Source organism: Boleophthalmus pectinirostris, unplaced genomic scaffold (genome assembly GCF_026225935.1).
Source record: "Boleophthalmus pectinirostris isolate CB_2022bp ecotype Guang Dong unplaced genomic scaffold, ASM2622593v1 HiC_scaffold_7, whole genome shotgun sequence".
Lineage (NCBI taxonomy): Eukaryota > Metazoa > Chordata > Actinopteri > Gobiiformes > Gobiidae > Boleophthalmus > Boleophthalmus pectinirostris.
The window spans coordinates 8,547,593-8,573,731 of NW_026571473.1; the positions used below are offsets into that span (position 1 = coordinate 8,547,593).

A 26,139-nucleotide genomic window follows, 5' to 3' on the forward strand; every position below is an offset into this window, starting at 1 on the left:
TACACAAATTAACCATCTATACTAACTAGCAGGTAGTTAGATGTTAATAAGTGCACTCTAAAAAATATAAAATGTATTTATTTATTTATTATGTGTATTTATTTATTTATTTATCCATTAATTCATAATGTGTATTTTTTTATATTTTCACAATTTCTTTTGAAGCACAACAAAGGGCTTCGAGTGGCGTGCGTCCCCGAAGAGAACTCGACGTGATGACGCAATCAATAAGCGACCACAGTCAGTTTTGTTTCTTCTGATCGTGTTGCTGGTAAGTGTAAACTCCGATTGTTGTTTTACTGGGTTAAAATGAAAGTAGCAAGAGTTATTTTGCGGTATCTTCCCTGTTTTATCTTTGCATTTATCAGTAGGGTTGGCGCTAGCGCTCCTTTGTCCTCGAAATACACCAACTTCCTCACAAAAATGGAGGAAATATGAGCCGTGGCTGTTTGGTGGTTTCGTGTTTTTCTTCAGCATAATGTGTCTCAGGCTCTTCCTTCACTATAACATACTTAAGAAAACTTAATGAGACCCATCGGTTCGTATATTGTACACATGTTTTCATGTCTGACCAAAGAATGGTTGAAATCGGTGAATGCGATGTAACTTAGCTTTCAGCGCGCATAGCTAAACGTTGTTGTCGTTTTCTCTGAAGTTATTTCATTGAAGCAGCTGGGAGCGCGCACTTTTACGTTTAACAATTACATTTCTGGTAAATGCAATAATCTGACTCTTTTAAAATCCGGACTGTCTCAGTGGGTTTGTTCGTTCCAATTTCATCTCGATAAGCTAAATACACAATGACAACATAGGCCACTGTAAATGATCCGCTTCAGCGTTTTGACCAGATTCTGTGAAATATTTTCAAAAGTAAGATGTTTGTTTGAATAATATAATAATGCTGATATTCATGCACGTAACCAAGCTGAGTATTGATGACTCCCAACATAAACGCTTGAATACCAGACATTTGTACGTGTGCATATCTAAGGAAATCAACATCACAACATTCTTTATCCCTATAATGTTTAATACAGATGAGGACAGCTAAAATTAAAGGTGCATTGTGTAACTTTTCTGGTAGAAGGTTCGCCAAATGCTTTTCTTCATGGAGATGTTATTGCTTTGTCTGGAATGTTTCACAGTATGGCATTAAGCCTTTCTATCTTCTTGGATCAAACTGGACCAAATTAGAACTCTGTGGAGAGGCAACCCCGCTCACAATCCTAATGCCTTTTTTTTTTCTATACATAAAACCACTTGTGATTGAATAAATATAAGGTAGAGCTATTTAATGTCATACTGTGGAACATTCCTGGCAGAGAAAAGGCATATCCATAGAAACAAGAAGGTGGCAGACCCCCAACCAAAAAGTTACAAAGTGCACCTTTTAATGTTGTTAAATGCAGATTTTTGTTATAATACAGTGAGTTCTAGAGTCAAATCACTAACAAATATTTGTAGGTTCAAAATGTATGTATTTACTTTTTGGATATTTTTCGATATTTAAGAAATACCATCTGGGAGTATGACATAGTGTGTATACCTAAGGAAATCTTTTATTTGTTAATGTTCTGTGCAGGCAGTTCAAGAAGTGCTTTGCTTCACTCTTGCTTTGTTAGTCATTATTTCAAAAAGTTTGGATGGCATATTTTGTACATATTACTATCTGTCTCATCCCTCATGTATCTGTGCTCTAAATGTTTTTTTTTTGTTTTTCTTTTCTAGGAGATTTTATGAGGACTGATTTGTGTTTTGGATAACTGGCATGCCATTGACCTCTTGGATTTGTGGACATTTAGGCTGTCAGTTACGGTACAGGGATTGCAGGGACAAATAACCACCCTGGATCTTGTTGCCATATAAGGAAGAAGAAAGGACACGAGGATAGGACAAGTGAGTGAACAGTGCGGCGCTGGGGATGGGGTTGAGGAGCCAAAGGAGAAAGTCATGGTTCACAGCGGCTTTTCTTCCCCGATGAATACAACGTCTGCACTGCCTTTACCAGCTTCTACCACAGTGCCACCTGTTGTGCCCCCACCTGCAGACAGCACAGAACAGACTGTACCCCAGACGCCCATCAAACCCATCTCTAACTCTGATTCGACCAATGTCTCAACTCCAGTTCCTTCTAATGCTGAAACTCCCATTAACAATGATTCAGAGTCTGTGTTGTCTACTTTAACACCAACACCTGCTCAGCCGGTTTTCAATGGCCGCACATCAGGCAGGAAAAGGACTCCTAAGTCTTGTGACTGCTGTGGTCCGAAAGGTCACAGCCACAATGTCCAGACACCAAACAGAGGACGGGGAAGGGCCAGAGGGAGAGCTAGAGGGAGAGGGAGTGCTACCAACCTGGAAGACACTCCTAAAAGGAAGCTTGGAGGACTCCTGACACACAATAAGTCTATTACCTTGATAAATGAGAACTTGGGTAAAGATGAAGGTACTACAATGGGAGCTGATAGTCCATCACAAAACTCAACAGAAATTCATATCCTTGTTCAGGATGGGGTAGGAGTGAACTCTGTATCATCAGACTTAAAAAATACACAAAGTTACAAGACACTGAAGGATAGTGTCAGTAACAATGACGTTGAAATGAGGGTTTTGGACAGGCCAGTTGATGTGGTTCAGAGCAGTTTTGTAACAGGATCTACTCTTTCAACTACAATTACTACAACTACACCAGGTGAAATTAAAAGGAAAATTGATGATAATGTTGTAAGTTCTTCAACAAGTGTCCAAGTTGCATCAATAGCAAACAAACAGGCCAAGTTAGAACCGGAGCAGCAGACTGACCCAAAGCCTTCAGCACAAAATGGAGATGTTAAACTGTCTTCGAATGGATTACTGAGCAGTAATAAAGAAGTAACACAAGTAACAAATGGACCATTGCAGACTGGTACAAAGCCAGGAGATACCTCTGCTGTTGACTTGATTTTAATAGACCAGACCTCTGAGAAAACGAACTCTGTACCTCTTACTTTGTCCAATGGAAACGCCACCACACCAAACGACTACACTCAGGAAGTTATCGCTATGGATTCGGTGACACCCAAAACGCCCACTACCCCACCTCCGCCCCAGGACCCCATCACCGTGAGCAGCGAGGAGCACCCTTGGGCGCTACGAGATCACAGGATGTACTGTCTACAGGGAACATGGGGCAAAGTGGACCAGACTGTGGGGGCAGGAGGAGAGTTAAATGATAAATCACAGGGACAAGAGGAGGAAAGAGAGCAGCTTCTTGATATGGTCCATGGTAAGATCATATTGCACATATATAGACACACACACTTTAATTACTAGGGCTGTAGGCCTTTAGTCATGTAGTCAGTTAATCAGCAGATGGTGTCTTAGTCAACCAAAATTTGTGTTAGTTGACTAATTGCTGTTTTTGACACAATATCACAGCATTCTTTATCCCTATAATGTTTAATACAGATGAGGACAGCTAAAATTAAAGGTGCATTGTGTAACTTTTCTGGTGTAGGGTCTGTCAAATACTTTTCTTCATGGAGATGTTATTGCTTTGGCTGGAATGTCTCACATTATGGCATTAAGGCATTAAACCAAGTGAGGAGCGGGGGTGTGCGGAGATTCCGTGCGACGACCATAGTTTTGCGACGATTCACATGGTTCGGAGGGATGTAGTCAAGGCGGAGCCACTTGGTGTCAAGGCAGCCGTCCTAACTATAAAGTGCTGCAGGAAACACTGCTTTCTATCTTCAGGGGTCAAACCAGACCAAATTACAGGTCAGATCTGTGGAGAGGCAACCCCGCTTACAGTCCGAATGCCTTTTTTTGTAGGTATTTTTTATCTATAAAACCAGCTGTGATTGAATAAATATAAGGTAGAGCTGTTTAATGTCATACTGTGGAACGTTCCAGACAAAGAAACGGCGTATCCATAGAAAGAAGGTGGTGGACCCCCAACCAAAAAGTTACACAGTGCACCTTTTAATCATGTTAAAATGCAGATTTTTGTTGTAATATAGTGAGTTCTTCAAGTCAGTAACAAAAATTTGCAGGTTCAAAATGTATGTATGTACCTTTCGGACATTTTTGGATATTTAAGCGTGTAAGAGTATGACATCATCACAATCTAGAATCTGAAAGCCAGCATGCATTTTATTTAGATTAAGTTTTAGATTTAAGTTTGCTGAAGATGTGGTATTTTTTGTATTTATATATCAGGATTTACCAGTTTAATCTGTTTTAAATGCATTGTTTCTTAGTACATTTCCTGCATAAAAATAGTTGCATGAACACAGTTGTAGTCTTGTCTTTAAGTGCAGTTGAGATAGATAATAGTTTTGAGAGCTTATTAAGACACTCCCTTTTTAATCAATATGCAAGACATGTCTTTACCAAGAATTTATTTAATCTACTACAGCCCTGTTAATTACATTGTATAGGTTAAGTATTTTTTGTGTCACACAGTTTGTGGTTTGGAGACAGAGTAAAACAGGTTTTGCAGAAAGCTGATCCTTTTATCCAACGTGTCCTCAAGCATCACATCTAACTAACTACTATTATCATCATAAACACAGGACACTTGAATATAACAGGCACTCTTTTCATTACAATTTGTGGGGAAAGGAGCAAGTGCACATTTGTCATATGTTTGATGCAAAAATAAATATATAGAGCACATACAGCACACTGATCAATTCTGGTTTGCATTTGATAATCTCTATAAAGCAGTTCAAATAATTAATTGGTGTGAATAGATTGTAGAGTGTAAACTAATGGGCTTAATCAATTCAGTGTGTCCCCAGATGATAGGGGATTTTTTTCAGTAGTTTTAAGGCAAGGCAAGGCAATTTTATTCATATAGCACAAGTCCTACTTTGTAATTCAAAGTGTTTTACAGAATAAGAAAGACATTAAAATCACAATACAGACAACTCAAAATATAAATAATCATCATAACATTTACATTAAAAGAGAAGAAAACCTTTCAGTCATATGCACAGTTAATCAGAACTGTTTTGAGTCTGGAGGTCTGTCTCACATCTTCAGGAAGGCTGTTCTAGGTTTTACTGAAAACGCTGACTCCCCGTGTTAACTGAACTATCTGCAAGTTTATTTCATTTTTGTTTCACAAGTAAATGTTAAATGTGAAACCTGTAACCCCCTGATCTGGCCTGTTCAAACTTACCTGTGGTCTCTGGTCTTTTTCTGTCTGACCAAAGCTGCCACATTGTCAGGCTGCAGGAACATAAATAGCATCTAGTGGTGAGAATACAACAGGGCAGGTCAAGCAATATAATTACGGATTGTAGCATTAAATACGGCTTGACAGATACCCCTAAATGTCCTATATTATGTGGAACTGACTCTTGTGAGCTTTTAGCCATGTTATAAAATGCTGTTACTGCCTCCAAAACATACCCAGATCTGTTTCATTCACACATTTTTGAGTAATTCTTTGTTTGTTTACAAAGCTCAAAATGCTCTGTTTTACCTTGTGATGTCATGTCATGGTACTTTTCACACTGACAGCTACCTTTTACCTTTAGTACAATAGAAGCTGGCAATTTTAGAGCTGAAATTATCCAAATGATTCTACTGAATATGTATGGAGTTTAAAAACACAGTGAAGCACTTCTTGTATTACCAAATGACATCACAAGGTTGAACAGAGTGTTTTCTGTTTGTGAAAAAACTCTAAATATGCAGGTTTTGTATGTTAAACATGTGTGAATGAAACAAAACACAACTCCAGGTGTGTTTTTGATGTGTAAAAAACATTGTAACATAGATCAGAAAATAGTGTAATATGGGCCCTTTAAAATGCAGTGGTATTTGTTGACCTGCCAAATTAATTTATCTAGACCAATGTCCCTAAAATAATACAATTAGACTTAAGGCTACTTTATCATTTAGCCTACTTTTTGGTTTGGGGTCGCAACTGAAATAGGCAATGAAAAAGCACCACCAGATTTGGTCTGGAGTCATGTTCACCATGTTATGCCAAGGCTTTTATGTGATAATAGTTTGAGTTATAATTTTACATCACCTGCCTTGCTGTAGGGATGAGTCAATGGGGTTTTCCAATATGCAATTTGCAATTTTTTTTCTTTTTTGTGCTGGTAGTGATATCCAATATTTGGCCTACTACTGTGGTCAATATTAATATTTAGCTTTTAAAATCCAGAGCAAGACCCACAAATATATCATAAAATGAAGTTAACTTTTACTTTAACTTTTGAATAGGGCAGTGCTAAAACATTATCAGCATCGAATATCAGGATTGAATGATGGCCTAGACGATATATATTAGAGCCCGACCGATATGGATTTTGTTGTGTTATGAAACTGATATAATGGGAGTTGGAGCTGCCGATAGCCGATATAATCACCGATATATTTAGTGATGTAAAAATTCACTGTAAATCTTGAATTGTTTAAAAAAAACTTAGGTTTGGCTCTAGTGGATTCTAAATTGGGTTTATTTAGGCAACATTTATTGTTATTCTGACTCTTTACATCATATTTACATACAGTAAATTGGCCTAATGGCATTTTTGCATCACATTCTAGCTACTAGTGATGGGTATTCCAGTTTTTTTTGGAGAACCGGCTCTTTTGGCTCAGCTCACTAAAGCAGCTGGCTCTTTCGGCTCCCAAGCAACTCTTGAGATTGTTTTGTTGCAAGCAGGTCTAATGCAGAACTGAACCAGGACTGAAAAAGGACTAAACCAGGACTAAAACAGATTTAAACCATGTGTAAAACAGGACTAAACCAGAACTGAACCAGGACTGAGTGTCGGGACTCGGTCTCTATCTCTCTCCTGCACTCGAGCCCAAGATTAGTCCTGCTTTATTCATTTTATGCTGAACTGCAGCCAAATATGCACTTTTTTTATCCTATGCACACGCATATTTCTGAAAGTTTCGTTTTCAGCCGCTGCTGCTGTCAAACTACGGGTCTACAAGCGGCATGAAGAGAAAAAGTGAGAAAAAGAGGAAACACGGCTCCCAATAAGAAACATGCTCCCGTCGTTCGCTTCAAAGAGCCGCTTCGATCACGACCCATAACTCCTAGCTAGTAAAGAAATTACCGCTATTAGCCTTTAGCCGTAAAAACGTGCGCACCGCGGTAATTATATGCATAAATGTGGATCATTCACACGTCTATTCACAGCTCATTTACATATCAATGCTGGTCCAGTAACAAATGTACGGCCAATGTAGTCACTTTACAATAGACCAATAGAAAACAGCCTGTTTATGTGCGGGAGCTACAGCAGCTAATCGCTAACAGATAACCTAAACTAGCTTCAAAGTCGATGTATTTCCAACACTCACCGCTCATACAGGCTCCTCCTCACATCACAAGTCTGCACTAATAAAAGTCCTTAATCCAGACTCAAACAGATTGTCTATAAAAAGAAAATAATCTGTGTTGCGCACGGCTGCGGGTGAAAACAATAGCACGTGAGTGAAGTGACGTGACTCTGGTGGTGTGTTCAGGGACAGTACGGACACAGACAAATTACACCGCAAATAAATACTGATGCGGAGCCACATATTAGCACATTCATCTGTCTATAACTTGGATTAAATGAACATAATGTAGAGAGTCTAAGCTTTATAACGAGGTATAACATGCCCACGTGAAATATCGGCCCATATCAGCAAGCATATCGGCCGATAGCCGATATGACTCCAGGTGCCCATATTGGCCGATAATATCGGCCGGCCGATATATCGGCCGGGCTCTAAATAATATATATATATACACGCTAGTATCAGTATTGGCCTATACTTGAACCGATATATTGCCCATCTTTGCCTTGCTGTACTGTTTCAAGACAAACTGATCTAAACTATTTCATGTCTCCTTTTAGAATTCCTCGAGAGTTTTTATCTGAAATATGGCAGTTTCATTCCTCTTGCCGAAAGCGACGTCGTGGAACATTTGAAGTCGAAGGGCAAATCGGACCTCACAAACAAGTAAGCAATACCAGCTCAAATCATCCATGTTTTCTCAGGTTAAAGGTGTATTGTGTAACTTTTGTATTGTCTTGGGGGTGTGTCACCTGCTTGTTTTTATGAATATGTCATTGCTCTGCCTAATATTCCACATTATGATATTAAACAGTTCTAAATTACACTTTATTCATGTTGCAGGTGGCTTTACAGCTCAAAAATACCTATAAAAACAGGCATTCTGACTGTGAGTGGGGTCACCTCTCCATAGATCTGACCTGTAACTTGGTCTGGTTTGGTCTCCATGAAAATAGAAAGGTTTAATACCATACTGTGAAACATTCCAGACAAAGCAATAACATTAAAATGGAGAAAAGCATTTGACGGACCCTCCACCAGAAAAGTTACATAATGCACTTTTTAAAATAAACAGTTAAAGTAGTGTCTGTCTTAAGTTTCCACCGCTATCCACAGCTTGAAACCTGACTCCTCTCAGTGTTTAATCATCCCGTTTAAACCACAGTCTATGAAAATTGACCTTGTGTTTTTCTTGTTCTTTTGTTTAAACTGGCTTGCGCTGTGTCAATAGTGAATAAATGAATACATGCCTTTCTAAATCTCATTATATTTCTCAGGGGATTGGACATTCAGAAGGAGGTGAAGCAGTACAGAGCGGGGCTGGCCTCTGCTCCGGTGGCTGGGTTCATGGTGACGCACAACAGGCACACTCTGAGTCTGGAGGATCTGAGCACGTTAGAGGAGCAAAACTGGATCAACGACCAGGTACAAAAACTACCCATTTCTACTATATTTCAACAACTCCGCTGGTGTTGGGCAAGGAATACAATTAAGGGGTTAAGATGTGCGAATGAAACAAAACACAACTCCAGGTATGTTTTTGATGAAATGAAAGAATCAGTTTTATGGATATTTTTCAGGGAGGGTAAACGTAAAACAACTCACAGGGTTACAATTCAACAACAAATATCTACTGTTTACTTTCACTGGAATAAAGCCAAGGCAAACCCAGTGTCAAATCAGAAACCAGACTTGAACAAATATGGATCACAGCAGATCTGGGACTACACCAGGTTTAAGCTAAGACTAAATTGCTGACAACTGACAACCTCTGACATAAATGAACTTTTATCAGCTAAACTGTCAGTGTGGATTTTTAATTGCATTCTACACGTTCCTATTTCAGTTTGTGTCTATTTTAGCACATATCTAGGTTTATTTGCAGTTTTGTGGTCTATGTAGTTCCCCTCTACAGTTTTACCATTCAGCTGCAACCATGAAGTTGTTCTACATAAGTTTTCCAGTCGAGGTTCTGCCACCTGTTCTGTTATTGCTTGGCCTGAGATGTTATACAATAAGGCATAAAGTTCTTCCATTGAGACAAGTAGGTGATGCCTTGCTCACAGTAAAACTTATCTTAATTCCAATTTTCATTCCAATTAATTCACCTGGAATTGAATTAATGGAAGATGGATGCATACACTACGGGTCAAAAGTTTTAGAACACCCTAATTTTTCCAGTTATTTATTGCAATTCAATTCGTGCAAGTTCAATGAAGAGCTTGAAATGGCACAAAGGTGAGAACTGAACAGACAGAGGTTAATAAAAAGATAAAAGATACAAAACACAAGTCCAAGCTCTGCCAAAACTACCTCAGGAAAAAAAAGAAAACAAAACAAAAATGAGATGGTAAGCTTGAAGAATCATGGAGTGTCCAGCACGGTCTCCAGACTTAAGCCCCATTGAACTGGTTTGGGATGAACTGGACAGAAGAGTGAAAGCCAAGCAACCTACAAGCAAGTGCCACACATTTATCAGAACTTCTGCAACAGACTTGGGAAGAACTTTCTGAAGAATATTTGATTTGTATTGTTAAAAGAACGAGCCACGAGTGTGTTCAGCTGTTTTAAAGTGTGGTGTTCTAAAACTTTTGACCAGTAGTGTATGTTTATTAATGCCATACTGTGGAACATTCCAGGTTTTGCAGTGGCATCTACATGAGACAAGCAGGTGGCTGACTCCAAACAGAAAAGTTACACAGTGCAACTTTAAATTGCACAGTCTTTTTGTGAGACTTGATTCTGCAATCCTGGGAAGGCAAATTTAACACCAAAAGTACTTCTCATTAGCATATAGGTCAGCATATTGTTTTATTTTATCCAAACATGCCTAATGAAAACAACAGCAATACATTAACATACGCCCTTTATGTTCTGATTACTTAATGGCTCTAAAGAGTGCAATTTTCATCAAGAGAGAACAACTTAGTTCCGCTTTGGGCACTAATCAGTTACAGCTATTTAAACATCATATCAATATCAGCAACTTGTAGATCACATATCATATCTTATACATATTACGGCATTTATATGTAATTTATAAATCCTAAGCACAAGCTCTAATTAGGAATGCACCTATCCAGCTGTTTGTTCTGTTACCGATTCCGATACTAAGGCTTTAAGTACCTGCTGAAACCTGAAATCCAACGATATCACTGCAGAGTCTGAAAACAGTATTTTTATTTCCTTAAAACAAAAATAAAACAAGACCGAACTGATCCAAATGTGTTACGTAGCTGTTATTCTGTATTATGCTTTCTGGAGAGGGTCTGCAACTTGTTTCCATAGAGATGTTAATGGTTTGGTTTAAATTGTCCACAGTATGGCATTAAACTAATCTGTCTTATTCAACTGCAGGTGTTATTTATTGCTCAGAAACATCTTAAAAACTTGCATTCTTACTGTCGCTTCTGCACAAATCTAACCTGTAAAGTCGCCACGGAGATTCTTAAGTTTATGGCCGTACTGTGGATCAGAGTCCTGCACCGGGTCGGGTACCCACAAATAGTTGCTGAAACGGGCGAGTTTTAACGTTCTGGAATTTTACGGGCGTGTATGCGGGCAGGTAGAGAATAGTCACGGCAAGATCAGGTGACACGTGTCCAGGACATCCGTTACCCTGGAAACAAGTGCCATTTGTCGGTCTTTTCCCAGAACGATGGCAGACCAGGCTGAGAGTAACTTTAGTGTATTTATTTCATAAAACCCATCAGCGGAGGAGATTGTCTCGGCTGCGCTCCTGGTTTAGTCCTGGTTTAGTCCTGGTTTAGACCTGCTTAAGTCCTGGTTGAGACCTGGTTGAGACCTGGTTTAGACCTGGTTTAGACCTGGTTTAGACCTGGTTTAGACCTGGTTCAGTTCTGGTTCAGTCCTAGTTTAGTCTTGGTTTAGACCTGGTCCAGTCCTGGCGATTAGCTCGGTGGTTGCGACGTATATATATTTTTGCTAATTACACTGGTTTAATCCTGGTGTAGTCCTGGCGATCGGCTCTGCGGTTGCGGAATGTATATATTTATAATCCACTAATGAAACGGCGTAGGTTCAGTCTGCTTTAGTTCTGGTTTAATCCTGGACTATTGGGCTGTCAGACTAATAGGCTGACCCCAATTTATCACGGGCATTTGTGGGTAGCGGGTGGAATTTTAACTGACGGACGGGTGTGGATTTACCTTGATATAATCACGGGTTACGGGCGGGTGTGGTGATGTACTGCACGGGTTGAGGGTCTCTAAAAATGGACCCGTAAAGGACTCTGTGTGCTGTGAAATATTCTAGCCAAATCTCCATGGAGACTAGCAGGTAATGGACCCTCTACGAGACAAGTTACACAGTGCACCTTTAAGTAACTAGAGAACAGCTCTGTGTAAATAGAAGTTTAAAAATTTTGAGACATTTTGGGAGACTACAGTAAACAGACTTATATCAGTTCATATGGCCGTCCAGGATATTGACTGAACCCATATTAGGAAGGCGATATGCAATCCAGCAAATTTTTCAGTATCTGTTTCTGTATCGATGTATCCATACACTAACCATCTATCTTTTTTCTTCTTATATTTCAGATCATCAACATGTACGGCGAGCTCATCATGGAAGCCACTGACCAGAAAGTGAGTTTGACTCAATTTTAGACTAATAAAGAATTTGATTTCATCATATTCTCAGCTCAAAATGAGGTGCGGTGCGATGTGACAGATTATAATGAATTTCAACCAAGGACCTTTTAACTTTCAATGTGTTAATTACTTTTATTGATTTGCTGTCTTAGGTTCACTTCTTCAACAGCTTTTTTCACAAGCAGCTGGTTGCCAAGGGTTACGAGGGTGTGAAAAGATGGACGAAAAAAGTAAGACAATTCGCCAGTCTTTTGTACTTGTGATTGGAAAAGAATAGTTAATAGTCAAGTTTATAATGTTAAAGGTACACTATATCACTTTTTGGTTGCGTGCCTGTCACCTGCTTGTTTTTATAGAGATATTATTTCTCTGCGTGGAATGTTCCACAATACTACCTAGAAAAACAGGCATTTTGACTGTGAGTGGGGTTGCCTCTCCACAGATCTGACCTGTAACTTGGTCCGGTTTGGTCTCCAGGAAGATGGAAAGGTTCATTGCCATACTGTGAAACATTTCAGATGAAGCTTTAACATCATCATGGAGAAAAGCATTTGACCGGGTCAGAAAAGTTACACGGTGCACCTTTAAATATTGTACATGTGATTGGAAAATGATGTCTACTTTATACTGTTAAATATTGAGAGAGGTGTCAAGTTATTTCTAGGGCTGTAATCCTTTAGTTATTAAGTCGATTAATCAGTTGATATTGTCTCAATCGACCAAACTTATAATTAATCAAGTAATTGTTTATTTAGATTTTTTCATTTTCAGCTCCTACTGTGGAACTAACTGTCTCTCCACATCTCAACTGCTCTAACTTGAGCATTTTAAAACTTTACCAAACACTTTTTTTATTCATTACACAAAATAAATTACATATTTTTATTCATTAGCATTTGACATTGTTTCAGTAGATTCATAGCCTCTTTTTGAACACTAATGCATGGTTTTGTTGTGCTGTTTACTTTATTTCATGATAATCTGTGAAGCACTTTGGTCCTCTATGATTGCTTTTAAAGGTGCTATGTATTTATTTATGTAAGTTAGATAGATAGATTGATTAGATTTCAAAAACAGCAAAGTAAGTTGTGAGTTAGTAAAAAAAAAAATTGAAGAAAATCATGGGTTTAGTCTGTGTTTTTTCCCCATATTAATACAGTTTCAGTACTTGTCTGTTGGTGTTGTGTTCTGCTTTGTTGTTTTTGCATGAACATCTGTGTAGTGGTAGTCTTGCGATTGCAATATTGTTCAGATACATGATCAGATTATATAGGTGGTAAAAACTGGAAGTAAATCATGGGTTTAATCTGCATTTTTTTCACACAACTACATAGTTTCAGCTGCTTTTTGCATGCATGAACTTCCGTACAGTTGTGATGTAGCTTTGTCAGTGCAGTATTGGTCTTAGGAATGTAACAACACTGTATCGTTAAAAGTCTAACAGTAATATCGGAGGCCAACACAATATATTGAATTACAAGTCTCTTTGATTAAATTCATTATTATGTGTTTTTATGTCTTTCTTTGCGATTTCAATGCATTTCATTTGCATTTCTTTGTGTATATACTGTGCTATACAAATAAACTTGCCTTTGCCACTGTGCACCACCTGCTAAAAAACAGAGGGAACTACATAGACCATGATCCTTTGGTGTTTGGTGAAATAACTGTACTTTTAAATAAGCACTTTTAAATCTTATCTCTTCCATCATATTATAACAGCACTTAAGGCTTTTTCGAGGCATTTCCAAGACTTTTAAAAGTAAAAAGTAAAATTTTCACAATTTTTTAGCCTCCTCAAAATATTGGAATAAATATCGAACTGTGTGATGCATATCGTGAAAATACTGGATTTTGATATCGTTTTATCCCTAATTTGTCAGATACATGGTCAGATTATAGCGACATTTTGCTAATAGTTTGAGAGCCAATTATTTTATTTAGATTTTAAAAACGGCAAGGTATATAGTGAGTTGGTTAAAATTTTGGAAGAAAATCATGGGTTTCATCTGCATTTTCTTTTTCATATAACTACATAGTTTCAGTTGCTGTTTCTGTTTTGTTGTTTTTGCATGAACTTCTTTGCAGCTGTAGTCTTGTGAATGTGGTATTGGTCAGATACATGGTGAGATTAGAGATATTTTGGAGTGTTTGTCACGCCTCTCTTTGAGTCAACCAAGAATTGCATTTCATTATCAGATAAAAGAATGATTTGTTAACATGCTCCTTGTAGTTTAAGTAATATCACATTTAAATTAGAGATGTAACGCTCTTTTGTGGAGACTAACAAAATTGTCAATACTTTTAGCTATTAAAATACCTTGACAAGACTTCAGTACTGTCGTAATCCAAAGAACTAAGATTTAAAAGTGCTTGATAACACTTGTGGTAACACTTCATGTCCCCTCCACTGAAACAGAACAAAGGATCATGGTCGATGCTGTTCCTTCTGTTTTTTTTAACTCATGCTGCAACTTAACAATGAATATAAGCAAAGAGACTTTTAATTCGATAACTGTTACATCTCTACTTTTTAGTCAAAGAATTTTGTTTCATTTTCAGGTAAAAGTATGATTTCTTAACATGCTTTTTGTGGATTAAGTGATATTACATTTAAGTTAACAGTGTGTGTGTCTGATTTTTAGATTGACCTGTTTTCCAAGTGGCTGGTGCTCATTCCCATTCACTTAGAGATCCACTGGTCTCTGGTCACCGTCAGCATGGCCCACAAAACCATCAGTTACTACGACAGCCAAGGCATTGTCTTCAGACACACCACAGAAGTGAGTACTGCTGCTGTCATGGATATATATGTTTAAAGTTTGGGTACAGGAATTTTACAGTACAATATATAATGTGTTTTGGGTCTTAATAATTATAGTGTGTGGGTGTATTTCTTTGCAATAGTGATGAAAGTTCTGCCATTTATACGTGAAAAGGTTGAGCTGTAGAGGGTCAAATAAATAACTTCCACTAATATTGGTTTATTTGAGCTATTTTTAAAAATAGGATTCTCATTCTCATTTGAGAATATAAAATTGATTTTTGTCTCAAAATTATGTTTTACAATAAACTCCATGGGAAAACAATGTCTGATACCACAGCGTTATTACCTTCACTAGCTCAATCTTTGATATTTTTGGTTTGTCTCTTTAGTTTTTTTGTTTGTCTTTTTTGCTCCATGTTTAATCTGTTAATCTACATTAAATCAGTCTGTTTATTTTCAGAATATTATGAAGTACCTTCTGGCTGAAGCCAAAGAGAAAAAACAGACGGCCTTCCAGAAAGGCTGGAAGATCACCATCATCAAGGTAAAAGGTTATGTTAAAACTAAATAAAAATAAGATCTGGTTTGAATTGAAGCAGTTCTCCACTTGGTTTAAATTCCATAGATTATACATGAGACAAAGATCTGACCACTAACACAGTGCTGCCCCTGGTTACCATCCCTTCTCTTACACATGAATACATTCAAAGATGGAGTGTTAGCGGCCAATTACTGCCTTGGCTCAAACAAAAGGAGGAAATTGTATTAGAATCTGCGCAGGTACAGCCTAATTGACCAGATATATAATATTATTCATTAACCATATCAATAACCATGCTTTTTTTTCTTGTGATTTATGTATGTATTATGTATGATTTTTAAAATGTTGTTCTTAAATAGCTGGTAGAAATAGCATTACCACTAATTTCTTGGGTTCTTTGAAGGCGCACTATGTAACTTAACTGGTAGAGGGTCAGCCACCTAATTTTTTTTAGCATCAAAATCAATAAATGACAGCTAGATAGATATGTTATGTATAATGCCATATTCTGGAACATTCTTTAAGCAATACTATCTCCATGGTGACAGGTAAGTGGCGGACCCTACCATAAAAGTTACGCAGTGCACCTTTAAAGACACTACAGTAGGAAATGTATTTACCTTGTTGACATGTTTAGTCTGCGGCCTGCGAGTCGTCTTCAGAATGTTTTTGGACTGGTAGGAGATGGTTTGTTCTGTCTTTGCCACAGTCTGTTGTTCAGGCTGTAACAGTCTTTTAATAGCATCTGTAAACTTCAAACATTGGCTCTCTGTCTATACCTTTCAAGATGAGTGGATAAATTGTTTCATACTGAAATCTCTATTCACCTTATTCCAGAAGCTGCCATGGGCGACACCATCGTCATTGGGGTTGTATTATTTTCCATGGGGCTGCCGATCTTGACGGCAAACCACTTTAAAGGCTCACAGAGAATCGGTGACGTGTTGGTGCTGGGGATGGGAAAAATCTATTCAGTTGATTAATTGAATTTGAAGTTTTATTTTCCTCCCTTTCTTACATTGGGAATTGCCTTGAAAATATAAGAAAGGCTGCACTCTGCACTCACAGGAGTAGAGTTTAGTACACGGCCACAGGGCCATTCAGCGCTGACAGCTTTGAAATCAGTTATGTCAAATTAAATGCTGGGGCTGCATGTTGAATACAATCATTTTTGTTTTATCTCATTCACTAAAAAAATCCTCAACAACCTAATCATTATATAAATAAATATGATCTCTGAATACAAATTATTATTATTTTTTTTCAGTTTTGACAATTTTCGGTAGTTTGCAGTTTTTAGTGAGGAGTGGGGTAAAAATTGAAAATTACATTTTTTTTTTTTTTTAGAAAAACTCAACAATTTTATTTTCAGGCAAAATTGCCCAGCCCTAGTTGGTTCACATGAACACTGAATATTTTACACAAATCAAGCTACTTTATATCATATTTTATCTGCAAAACATTTCTCAGATACTCAGATACAGATGTGATCCTCACTGAAACCAGATGTGCCACCACATGACAGTTTACTCACATTTAGCTGCAAAAGTGGGCGGGGCCAAAAAAAGTCATTAAAATCATTCACTTTCTACACAACCTGCTGTAACTTTGCAGCCTGCCCTGTCCGGTCTAACTATAGGACCTCAAAGTCAGAGCTGAGAGCTGATATCCTGCTGTTCTCTGTTTGACTTCTGGACTCTTGTGTTCCCAGGGGATCCCTCAGCAGAAAAATGACAGCGACTGTGGGGTTTTTGTCCTTGAGGTGAGTTTTTTCCACCACAACTCCCCCTGCTGGCCTGTTCTTTCACTGCCCTCGGTGTCTTCTCTATCTTTGTAGTTTCTATCTTTGTCTGTGTATCAGGTTTGTCCCAGATTTTGGACTGAAGTGATGGGTGTTAGTGTCATGGAGGGATAATGTTCACAGCCTTATTTTGTATTAGAGTTGGAAAATGTATTAAAAAAAAATCCAATACTTATTTATACTTAAACTAGTATAAAAACTAGATACTCATTTGAGGAGGGATTGATATTAAAGGGCCCATATTTTGCTATTTTATAATCTGTGTTATAATGTTGTTTCCTCCTCCAAAAACACACGTGGAGTTGTGTTTTGTTTCACTCACACATGTTTAACACATAAAATCCTGCATATTTTGGCGAGTTCTTCTCTCAAACTGAAAACACTTGGTTCCACCTTGTGATGTCCTCCTTCACTAGCCACTTTGGATGATTTCAGCCCTGGAATTGCCTATTAAACACAAGGTATAAGGTGGTTGTTAACTTGAAAATTACCACTACCACGCTTTGGAGATGTAAACAGACTAATAAACCAGGATTACTCAAACATGTGAACGAAAGAAAATACAACTCCAGGGTGTGTTTTTGATGGACTAACAACATTATAACATGGTTTAAATCTCACAAGAGTCAAATCTGTATAAAACATAAGATTTTTAGCTCCAAAGTGGTGTAATGGCAGAGAGGTTAGTCCCTAGCCTCACTGTTGTGTTACATAGATTTTCGTGCCAGTTGGCCTTTTGAATGTTCTTCTTTTCCAAAGCAGTGGATCTCACACTTATTCCCTATAAATGAAGTTCTGTTTGTGCCAACGTGCTGGGACAGGCTCCAGAATCAGGCTCAGCACTTCAGCACAGGAGCAGGAAGCAAGAAACAACTTAAAAAAGACTGGAAATACTGGAGAAAAAGACTGAGGATGATCAATACAAATGTGTACTTGTGGATACTGCTTTTGGGTACAGTTCAAGTAGACAGTTAAACATACCAAGACTGGATAGTTTTATTTTGATGACAATTCTGAAATGAATAAATAACAAATAATCATACTGTACTATTATAACTTTCATATTTCTCTCTCCTCTTGTCTAATGTACATTTAGCTCCTACAAATCAATGTTCATTTTGACAGTTAAGGGTTCATTGGAGTTCAGTTTATTCCATTGTTGTGAAAGGTTCTATATTAAGGCATTTTATAATGCTCTTTCCAGTCTTTTCAAATACATTTTCTGGCTTCCTGCTCCTCTTTTGAAGTGCTGAGCCTGATTCTGTAGTCTGCCTCAGCACTTTGGCACTCAAAAACCTACCTGGAGTTGTGTTTTGTTTCATTTACACATGTTTGTGTAATCCTGTAATATTATCTAAATCGGGGGTGTCAAACACAAATTTACAGAAGGCCAAAATTAAAAACTGGGACTAAGTCGTGGGCCAAACTAAATATTTATTGAAGAATTTCAACAACATCTGCATGTTTTCTCTTCTTTTGAGATATGTAATGTTAAACCTTTTCTTTGTAAAATAAATGTTTAATAATAATTTTGCTTAAACATTGAATCCAAAACAAGCAAAATATAAAATAATAACATATCTCTATAGCCTATGTGCAGCCGGCGGGCAGCTCTAATACATATTTGATATGATCTCATGGGACAAATATAGTTATTTCGTGGGTCTGACATGTCTGATCTAAATGCTCTGTTGCACCGTGTGGTGCCATGTAGTGTAGTTTTCAAGTTAACAGCTCCTTTACCTTTAGTTCAGAAGAGGTTGGAAATTCTTGGTCTGAAATGATCCAAATGATTCTAGTGAATGTGTATGGAGTTTAAAAACACAGTGGAGCTTTTCCTGTATTACCATAGGACATCACAAGGTGGAACAGAGTGTTTTCAGTTTGAGAGAATAACTCAGCCTGAATATGCAGGGTTTGTGTGTTAAACATGTGTGAGTGAAACAAAACACAACTCCTGGTATGTTTGTGATGAGGAAACAACATTATAGATCAGAAAATGGCGTAATATGGGCCCTTTAAATAACAAATAATTATACTTTCAAATAGTATGTCTCCACTTGTTTAATACACAGTATTCATTAATACAACTTAGTTTTACAAAAAAAGTCAAGAATATAAAGTATTGTATTATGCTATCGTCAGCAAATTAAAGTCACATTTGGGTCCAAACCTTGAACCAAGCCCACAATGGACAAGGGGCCCCCAGGCACTGTACTGCAATCACCTACTGCAGAGGACAGGTTCCCTATGGGGCCTTTAACCTTTATTTGATATATTCTAACTTAGGAAAATGCTTTTTACAACATACAGGGTAAAAAAAATTAAGTTGCTAATACATAAGGATACAGAAGGGAGCAACTGTCAGGGGAAAAACAGTTTTATCCAATCAGAGGCATTGTTGGATGAGAACCATATGGAAACATCTACAGACAGTTGCTGCTCTGGCATGGTTCAGCACCAGAGTTTTTTTTGCGATCAAATTTGTATTCAAGTGTTATCATTTGCAGTTATACATATTCCAGTTGGCATTGCATTTTTCTCCTTTTTAAACCCCACACCTCCCACTCTGAAGCTCCCTATTGACGGGCACATACAGAAACACATACACATACATACACATGAATACATATACTTATATACACATTCACACATATAAAAAAGAAAAATCAATGAAGACGCCCAGGTTTATATTCCCGCTACACAAAACATCTGCAAATTTCCCCCATCAAAAGACATCAGCAGAAATTGTGTTATACATGCTACGCGAAACACACACAGAACAGACTCACCATCAGCAGCACATCTGGACTTGCCATCTTGTCTTGGTCCCTTATGAGCATCACGTGACAACAGAACGAAACTAATCGAACGTCATCTCCCCACAGTTAAAAGAAACATTACAGATACTATTAGCTTTACATCGTGATAGCATTCAATTGAAAATACAACCACGCATTCATTTGTGCTGAACAAACAAATTTAAGTGTTAATAAATTATAATATTATATTAGGTCCTTATGCGCTGCAGATTTTTTTAATGACGGTAATGAAACTGATAGCGTTGCTACTTTCTGATACCGTGGGATACCGTAATACTGTATTACTGCCCAACCCTAGTACATACTGTGTACATTCTGTGAACAAATAACATCATAAAAGGTCTCCAGGTAATGACTATACAATACATTCAGACCTCAATTTGATCTGTAGAATGAAGCAGCAAGAAATGTTTTTGACTTTTGCTCCCTGCATTGGAGTGGCAAAAAGCTCCAGTTGAATGATTTCTCTGTAAGATAAGAGCCATTCTCTCACAGTCAGAGGTTGAACTAATTTCCAACGGCATATTACCATTTTTTGGCAGCTGTAAGACCTGCTAGTAATATACAACGGTCATTAATTAAGATTTAGTTTGGGCATGTCATCTAGCAAAAGAGTGCAAGGTTTGGTTATTCCTCTGTTTAACATCAGAGTTAACAGCTCCATCTGAAATATGATCTTCACTTGTAGTTCAAAACTGGGTACAGGCTCTTCAATTATTTAGTGTTCTTTGCATCTTTATCACTAGAGATTCAACGTGCATACCTACAAATGTATGTTTGGGCCTGTCACGATGATTACTATATCGAATTATCTTTTAATTTATCGTTTAATACGTGACAGCTCATGGAACAATCATTTTTGTGGACCAATATTTACCATAGCTGTAGACAGTTGAATTATGAACTTCTATGAATTTTATGGATTCAAACCAACTACTAACGTGTTGCATTCTGTTAAATATTTATTGCAGTTCATGTTTTTTTTCACAATATTGCCTATTTAGAATAGTTTTGGGAGGATAATTCTGCTTTATTGTTTGGTTTCTCTTCTGTATTTACTTATTGTATTGTATCGCACTTCATAATTTGTAATCGTGCTAGGCCTATGTATGTTAAAAAGTAAACAATATCTTCCATGTTGCTGAATGTAAACCTTATATTTTGTGTTGTCTCCTCAGTATTGCCGGTGTCTGTCAGTGAAGCAGCCTTTTCGCTTCAGTCAGGAAGACATGCCACGCATAAGAAAGAGGATCTACAAGGAGCTGTGTGAATGTCGTCTGGACGTTTGAAACTCCGCCCCCTTTTAACCCCCCTCCCCCCTTTAGACCTCACCCCGCCTCACCCTTCCTCACTCCTATACGCTCTGAGACACGGGCAACTGACAACATCAACATCGTAGTGACGGCTGCACTGCAAAAATGTACATCTCCGGGTAGAATTTAAAAGTGCGTTGTGCAACTTTTCTGGTGGGGCGTCCGTCAAATACTTTTCTCCGTGTCAAAGAATGTTTCACAGTATTGTGTTAAACCTTTCTATCTTCACGGAGACCAAAGCAGACCAAGTTACAGGTCAGATCTGTGGAGAGGCGACCCCGCTCACAGTCAGAGCGCCTGTTTTTCTAAGTATTTTTGAGCTATAAAATAGTTTGTAATTAAATAAATGTAAGTTAAAGCTATTTAATGTCATACTGTGGAACAATCAAAGCAGAGCAACGACATATCCATAGAAACAAGACCTCCATCCAAAATGTTACACAGTGCACCTTTAAATGTCTAGAGTCAGTCATATTGATTTGAGTAAAATTGGCAAGTTTAGGTTTATTTATTATCTTGGTCTGAATTTTGTGACTTTTTGACCAGTGATCATCCAGATTTTAAAATTGAAAAATCTAATTCAAATTGCAATTCCATGTTTTTCCAGGCTCATCAAGCCCTAGTTAAAATGCATGTAAAGGTGGACCTGATTTAAAAAACATGAAAAACAGAACTAGTTCATTTTAAACAGTTTGCAGAGCTCCCAAGTTAATCCTCACTCACCTTATGCCTTCTTATTATTCACAGTGATGAGTTTATAAGAACTTTTCACAACTCTCAGAAACCAGAGCGTGATTGGCAAAAAGCTAACAACCAGCATGCTAACGTGCACTTCCTGAGTATCAGACAGTAAAATGCTTTATAATTACACTCAGGCAGCAAGCAGCGGACATATTTTGACCTCAATAGCTGCTTATGCAAGACAAATTTTGCTCAAATACCTGTGAGAAAATACAATTGTGGACCCAAATTGTTAAAGCATGATACGGTTACAGACTATTCATGTACTATATATTTGTAAGTAAGTCTTTATATATATATAGCGCTTTTCACAGACATATTGTAAAGTATTATAAATTTGTATTTTGGCAAAAGAGAAATGGAGCTTGATAAGTAAATGAGCTGAAAAAGCTTTGATTAATTATTGGAACCAATTTAAAATACCTTGAAACAACAAAGAAATTCTAGACCCACAAACAAAACACAGCTAAAGTAGTACAACAGATTCAAATCAAAATTAATATTCTGAACTCAAATCTTTTTAAAGGTCCTAAGTTTCCCTTTTAGCCGTGTTATAATGTTGTTACCTCCTCAAAAACAGACCTGGAGTTGTGTTTTGTTTCATTCACACATGTTTGAGTAATCCTGCATTGTTAGTCTGTCCATATCTGCAAAGCTCAAAATGCTCTGTTCCACCTTGTGATGTCATGTTGTAGTTTTAAAGTTCCCTTTTACCTTTTGTTTAGAAGAGGTCGGAAATTCCAGTGCTGAAAAAAATCCAAATGATTCTAGTGAATGTGTATGGAATCTAAAAATACGCTTCCTCTTTTACTACATGATGATGTCATGTAGTAAAAGAGGAAGCGCTCCACTGTATTTTTAGAGGAAGAGAGAGGTGGAAGAGAGTGCTTTTATTTGAGAGGAGAACTCGGTCTAAAAATGTAGGATTTGTGTGTTAAATGTGTGAATAAAACAAAACACAATTCCAAGTGTGTTTTTGATGAGGAAACAACATTATAACAGATCAGAAAACAGTGTAATATGGGACCTTTATCTGTGAGATTGTGAAATTTTTGCAGTGCCAACACATCCAGGTCACCCCCATCTTTAACCTTTGCCTCTTCTGTATCCGAGTGACTGTAGTGGTCTTCCCAATAGACCAAAAACTATTAAGAACTATTGAAGAACTCCTGATGTCGCCCTCTACTGACTGAAAACAGCGCTACAGTACGGTTTCCCACTGTTTTTGCCAAATCCTCAAGAACTTTTTGGACAAGAGAGGAACCAGCTTGGACCAATCCTGGAAGAAACCTTTTCCAACTAGTGGCCTTATATCGAATCGGCCATTTTTATCGAAATTCTGGAACAGTGCTGTGACGAGAGGTGATACGCGGACCAATTCTTATCATTTAAACTTGAAGGATTTACGTTGGAGGATTCATTTTGTTGAAACTTTGCACGGTTAGAGGCCTAAACATCGATAAACTGAATGTTCGGTGGTATGTTTTGTTCCATCTTTGCAGAGTGGAGACTTCAGCAGCACAAAAGCTATGGACACATTTTCACTTGGGAGACGTTATTATAAGTTATAATTTCATCACAGTTTATTGACAATATTTTAGTCTTTGAGATGAGTACTCTCGTTTATCGATTTATGTGTTAATCCACGGACAACTTGAGTTCCCATTTCATGCTGGTTAGTAATTTCACATTTTCTGCTGCTGTTGCGAGGACCACACGTTTTAATCTAATCCTTGAAGCTAATCCCCCGAGACCTGTTAGCATACATTAGCAGTAGCCTACGTGAGTGTGGGGTAAACAAGTGGACCTCAGCTATTTTAAATCTTAAAGCTGCACTGCGTAACTTTTCCGGTGGACAGTCTGCCACTCGTTTGTGATCATGGAGATGTAAATGCTTTGCTTGGAATGTTTCTATCTTGCATTATTTCATTTATTGTTAAAAAAACAGTTGCCGATACCATACATACCTCGATACGTAAGCCACGATACAATATATATTTCGATACAGTGAAGGCTATATCATGGCCATGATACTAAAAGTCTTTGTTAAACCACGTTCTGTGTAAAGTTCATATGAAGCACAAACATTTTACTCATTAAAACTGTGAAAATGTCAAATGTGTCGCATAAAAGAATTTCCTTCCATGGAACAAGCAACAAAAACAACAAACAACAAGCAACAACAAAGTAACAAAATAATTATGTAAAATATACAACTACAGATACAGCAGCCCACAATACTGATACTGTATCATCACATCAAATGATACGATATATCGATATTTCAATGTTTTCCAAGCCAATCCAGTCCAACTTTACTTCTATAGCACATTTTACAAACAAAAGTTTCCAAAGTACATTTTACTTTAAAAAGAAAAAAAAAAGCAGAATTATGTTTAATAAGGACAGTAATAGAATAAATAAATAAAATAATAATAATAAAATCAGTGAACAAAAATAATAAAATCAAAACATAACAGTACTAAAAAGATAAAATGGTTAAAAACAACAAATAAAAGACACAGAAGACCACACAACTCACGCAGTATTAAAAGCCAGAGAATAAAAGTGGGCCTTAAGACGAGACTTAAAACGCTCCTCTGTTGGGGCTGTTCGGATGTGGGGGAGCAGAGCGTTCCAGAGTTTGGGGCCGACCACAGAGAAGGCCCCGTCCCCCTGGTTTTAAGTCTCGTTTTGGGGACCACAAGCTGGAGCTGGCCCTCGGACCTCAGAGTACGTGCGCTTTTTGCACATCCCTAATTCTTACTGTGAGTGGGGTCTATTCTCTCCACAGACCTGACCTGTAACTAGACCTTGTGGCATCACTTGCTTATCTCTATGGTGATACATAAAATTGAATGCTATACTTTGGAACATTAATCTGCCCTAGGGTGACCAGACATCCCTATTTACCCGGGACAGTCCCAGTTTTGAGCTTTGAGTTTTCCTGTCCCAGCAGATTTATCCAAAACTATTGATTTATCCCAGTTTTGTACAAGAAATATTCCAGGTGTCTCTATTTTTAACCAATTTGATCCCTGCCAACAGTAAGGAGAGGCATAAATCATTAGTTCCTTACGTAAAATGCAGAAAAGCTGCTTAAAAATGACCAAAACACAATGAAAATGTAACTAGACCTACTCACATGTTTGTCATGAATGGGCCAAGTGCAGAACAATTTTCCTTAATTACGCACTCGAGTCACAATTTTATTACCAAACACCAAAAACCAGGGGTGTCACTTTTTTAAAATTTTTATTTTGAAACTCTGGTCACTCTAATCTGACCTGTGACCCAGCCTGATGGTATTGCTTGTGCCCAGGGAGATTTAATATTTAATGCCATACTTTGGAACAGTAATCTGACCTGTGACCTGGCCTAATGCCATCACTTACTTGTTCCCATGGAGACAGAAGATTAATGTTTAATACTGAGGAACATTAAAAGCAAATCAGTAACTAAATAAATGTGAACAAGTGGCAGACCCTCTAACAGAAAAGTTACGCAGTGCACCTTTAATTCTATATCCATCCTCGGTTTTATTGTTGTATAATTTGTATTTACAGATTGTATTGAAAGTCTATTGGCCTTCTACTGTACATGCTATAGCTTCGGCTCAAACCATGACTGTTTTTACCGTTGTTATTAAAAAGACTGTACTGCTGGAAATGTGGCTCCAATTCCGATTAATTACTCCCCGTCATACCTCGTGTCACCACAAGAGGACCCTGTGCATTAATTATAGCATTTTTTTTTTTTTTTTTTCATCACTGTCCATCTGGTTTCCAAGGTCACAAACATGTCAAATGCTTTAAGCGTTGGATCAGGGCCCATATATGAGATCTCAAAGGTCCTTTATTACGTGAGATTGACTCTTGTGAGCTTTAAGCCACGTTATAATGCTGTTACCGTCTCAAAAACAGACCTGGAGCTGTACAGGGTGTCCCGAAAAATCTGACATCATTTTAAAAGCAATTATCTTGAAAACTACTAAGTCTAGCTCAGTGATATTGAACAGTTTAGGTGTTGAAATCATAAGTTTACTATGGGACTGAAAAATCTGACATAATTTTAAAAGCAATTATCTTGAAAACTACTAGGTCTAGTTCAATGATGATGTTGATGTTGGTCTACCACAGGGGTGTCCAAACTTTTTTCATAAAGGGCCACATATCTAAACACAAATGAAGCAGAGGGCTGATCGAGGGCCTTAGACTGGTGCTCAATACAGTGAAT

General features: G+C 37.6%; 1 protein-coding gene across 3 annotated transcripts; it reads left to right on the plus strand.

The window, feature by feature from the left end:
* Nucleotides 1-206: 206 nt before the first annotated feature.
* Nucleotides 207-25,572, plus strand: LOC110167984 (mucin-2-like). 3 transcript variants are annotated; one of them, XM_020933395.2, is made up of 10 exons: nt 207-271; nt 1,729-3,265; nt 7,863-7,968; nt 8,580-8,727; nt 11,865-11,912; nt 12,071-12,148; nt 14,564-14,701; nt 15,146-15,229; nt 16,938-16,988; nt 21,028-25,572. In XM_020933395.2, the coding sequence occupies exons 2-10, from the start codon at nt 1,951-1,953 to the stop codon at nt 21,136-21,138; spliced, it is 2,079 nt and encodes a 692-aa protein (XP_020789054.2). In that variant the 5' UTR covers nt 207-271; nt 1,729-1,950; the 3' UTR covers nt 21,139-25,572. The 3 variants fall into 3 exon arrangements, with proteins under 3 accessions (XP_020789054.2, XP_055020769.1, XP_055020768.1); XM_055164793.1 differs by lacking the exon at nt 207-271 and adding an exon at nt 399-538; XM_055164794.1 differs by lacking the exons at nt 14,564-14,701; nt 15,146-15,229; nt 16,938-16,988; nt 21,028-25,572 and adding an exon at nt 12,361-12,477.
* Nucleotides 25,573-26,139: the final 567 nt, after the last annotated feature.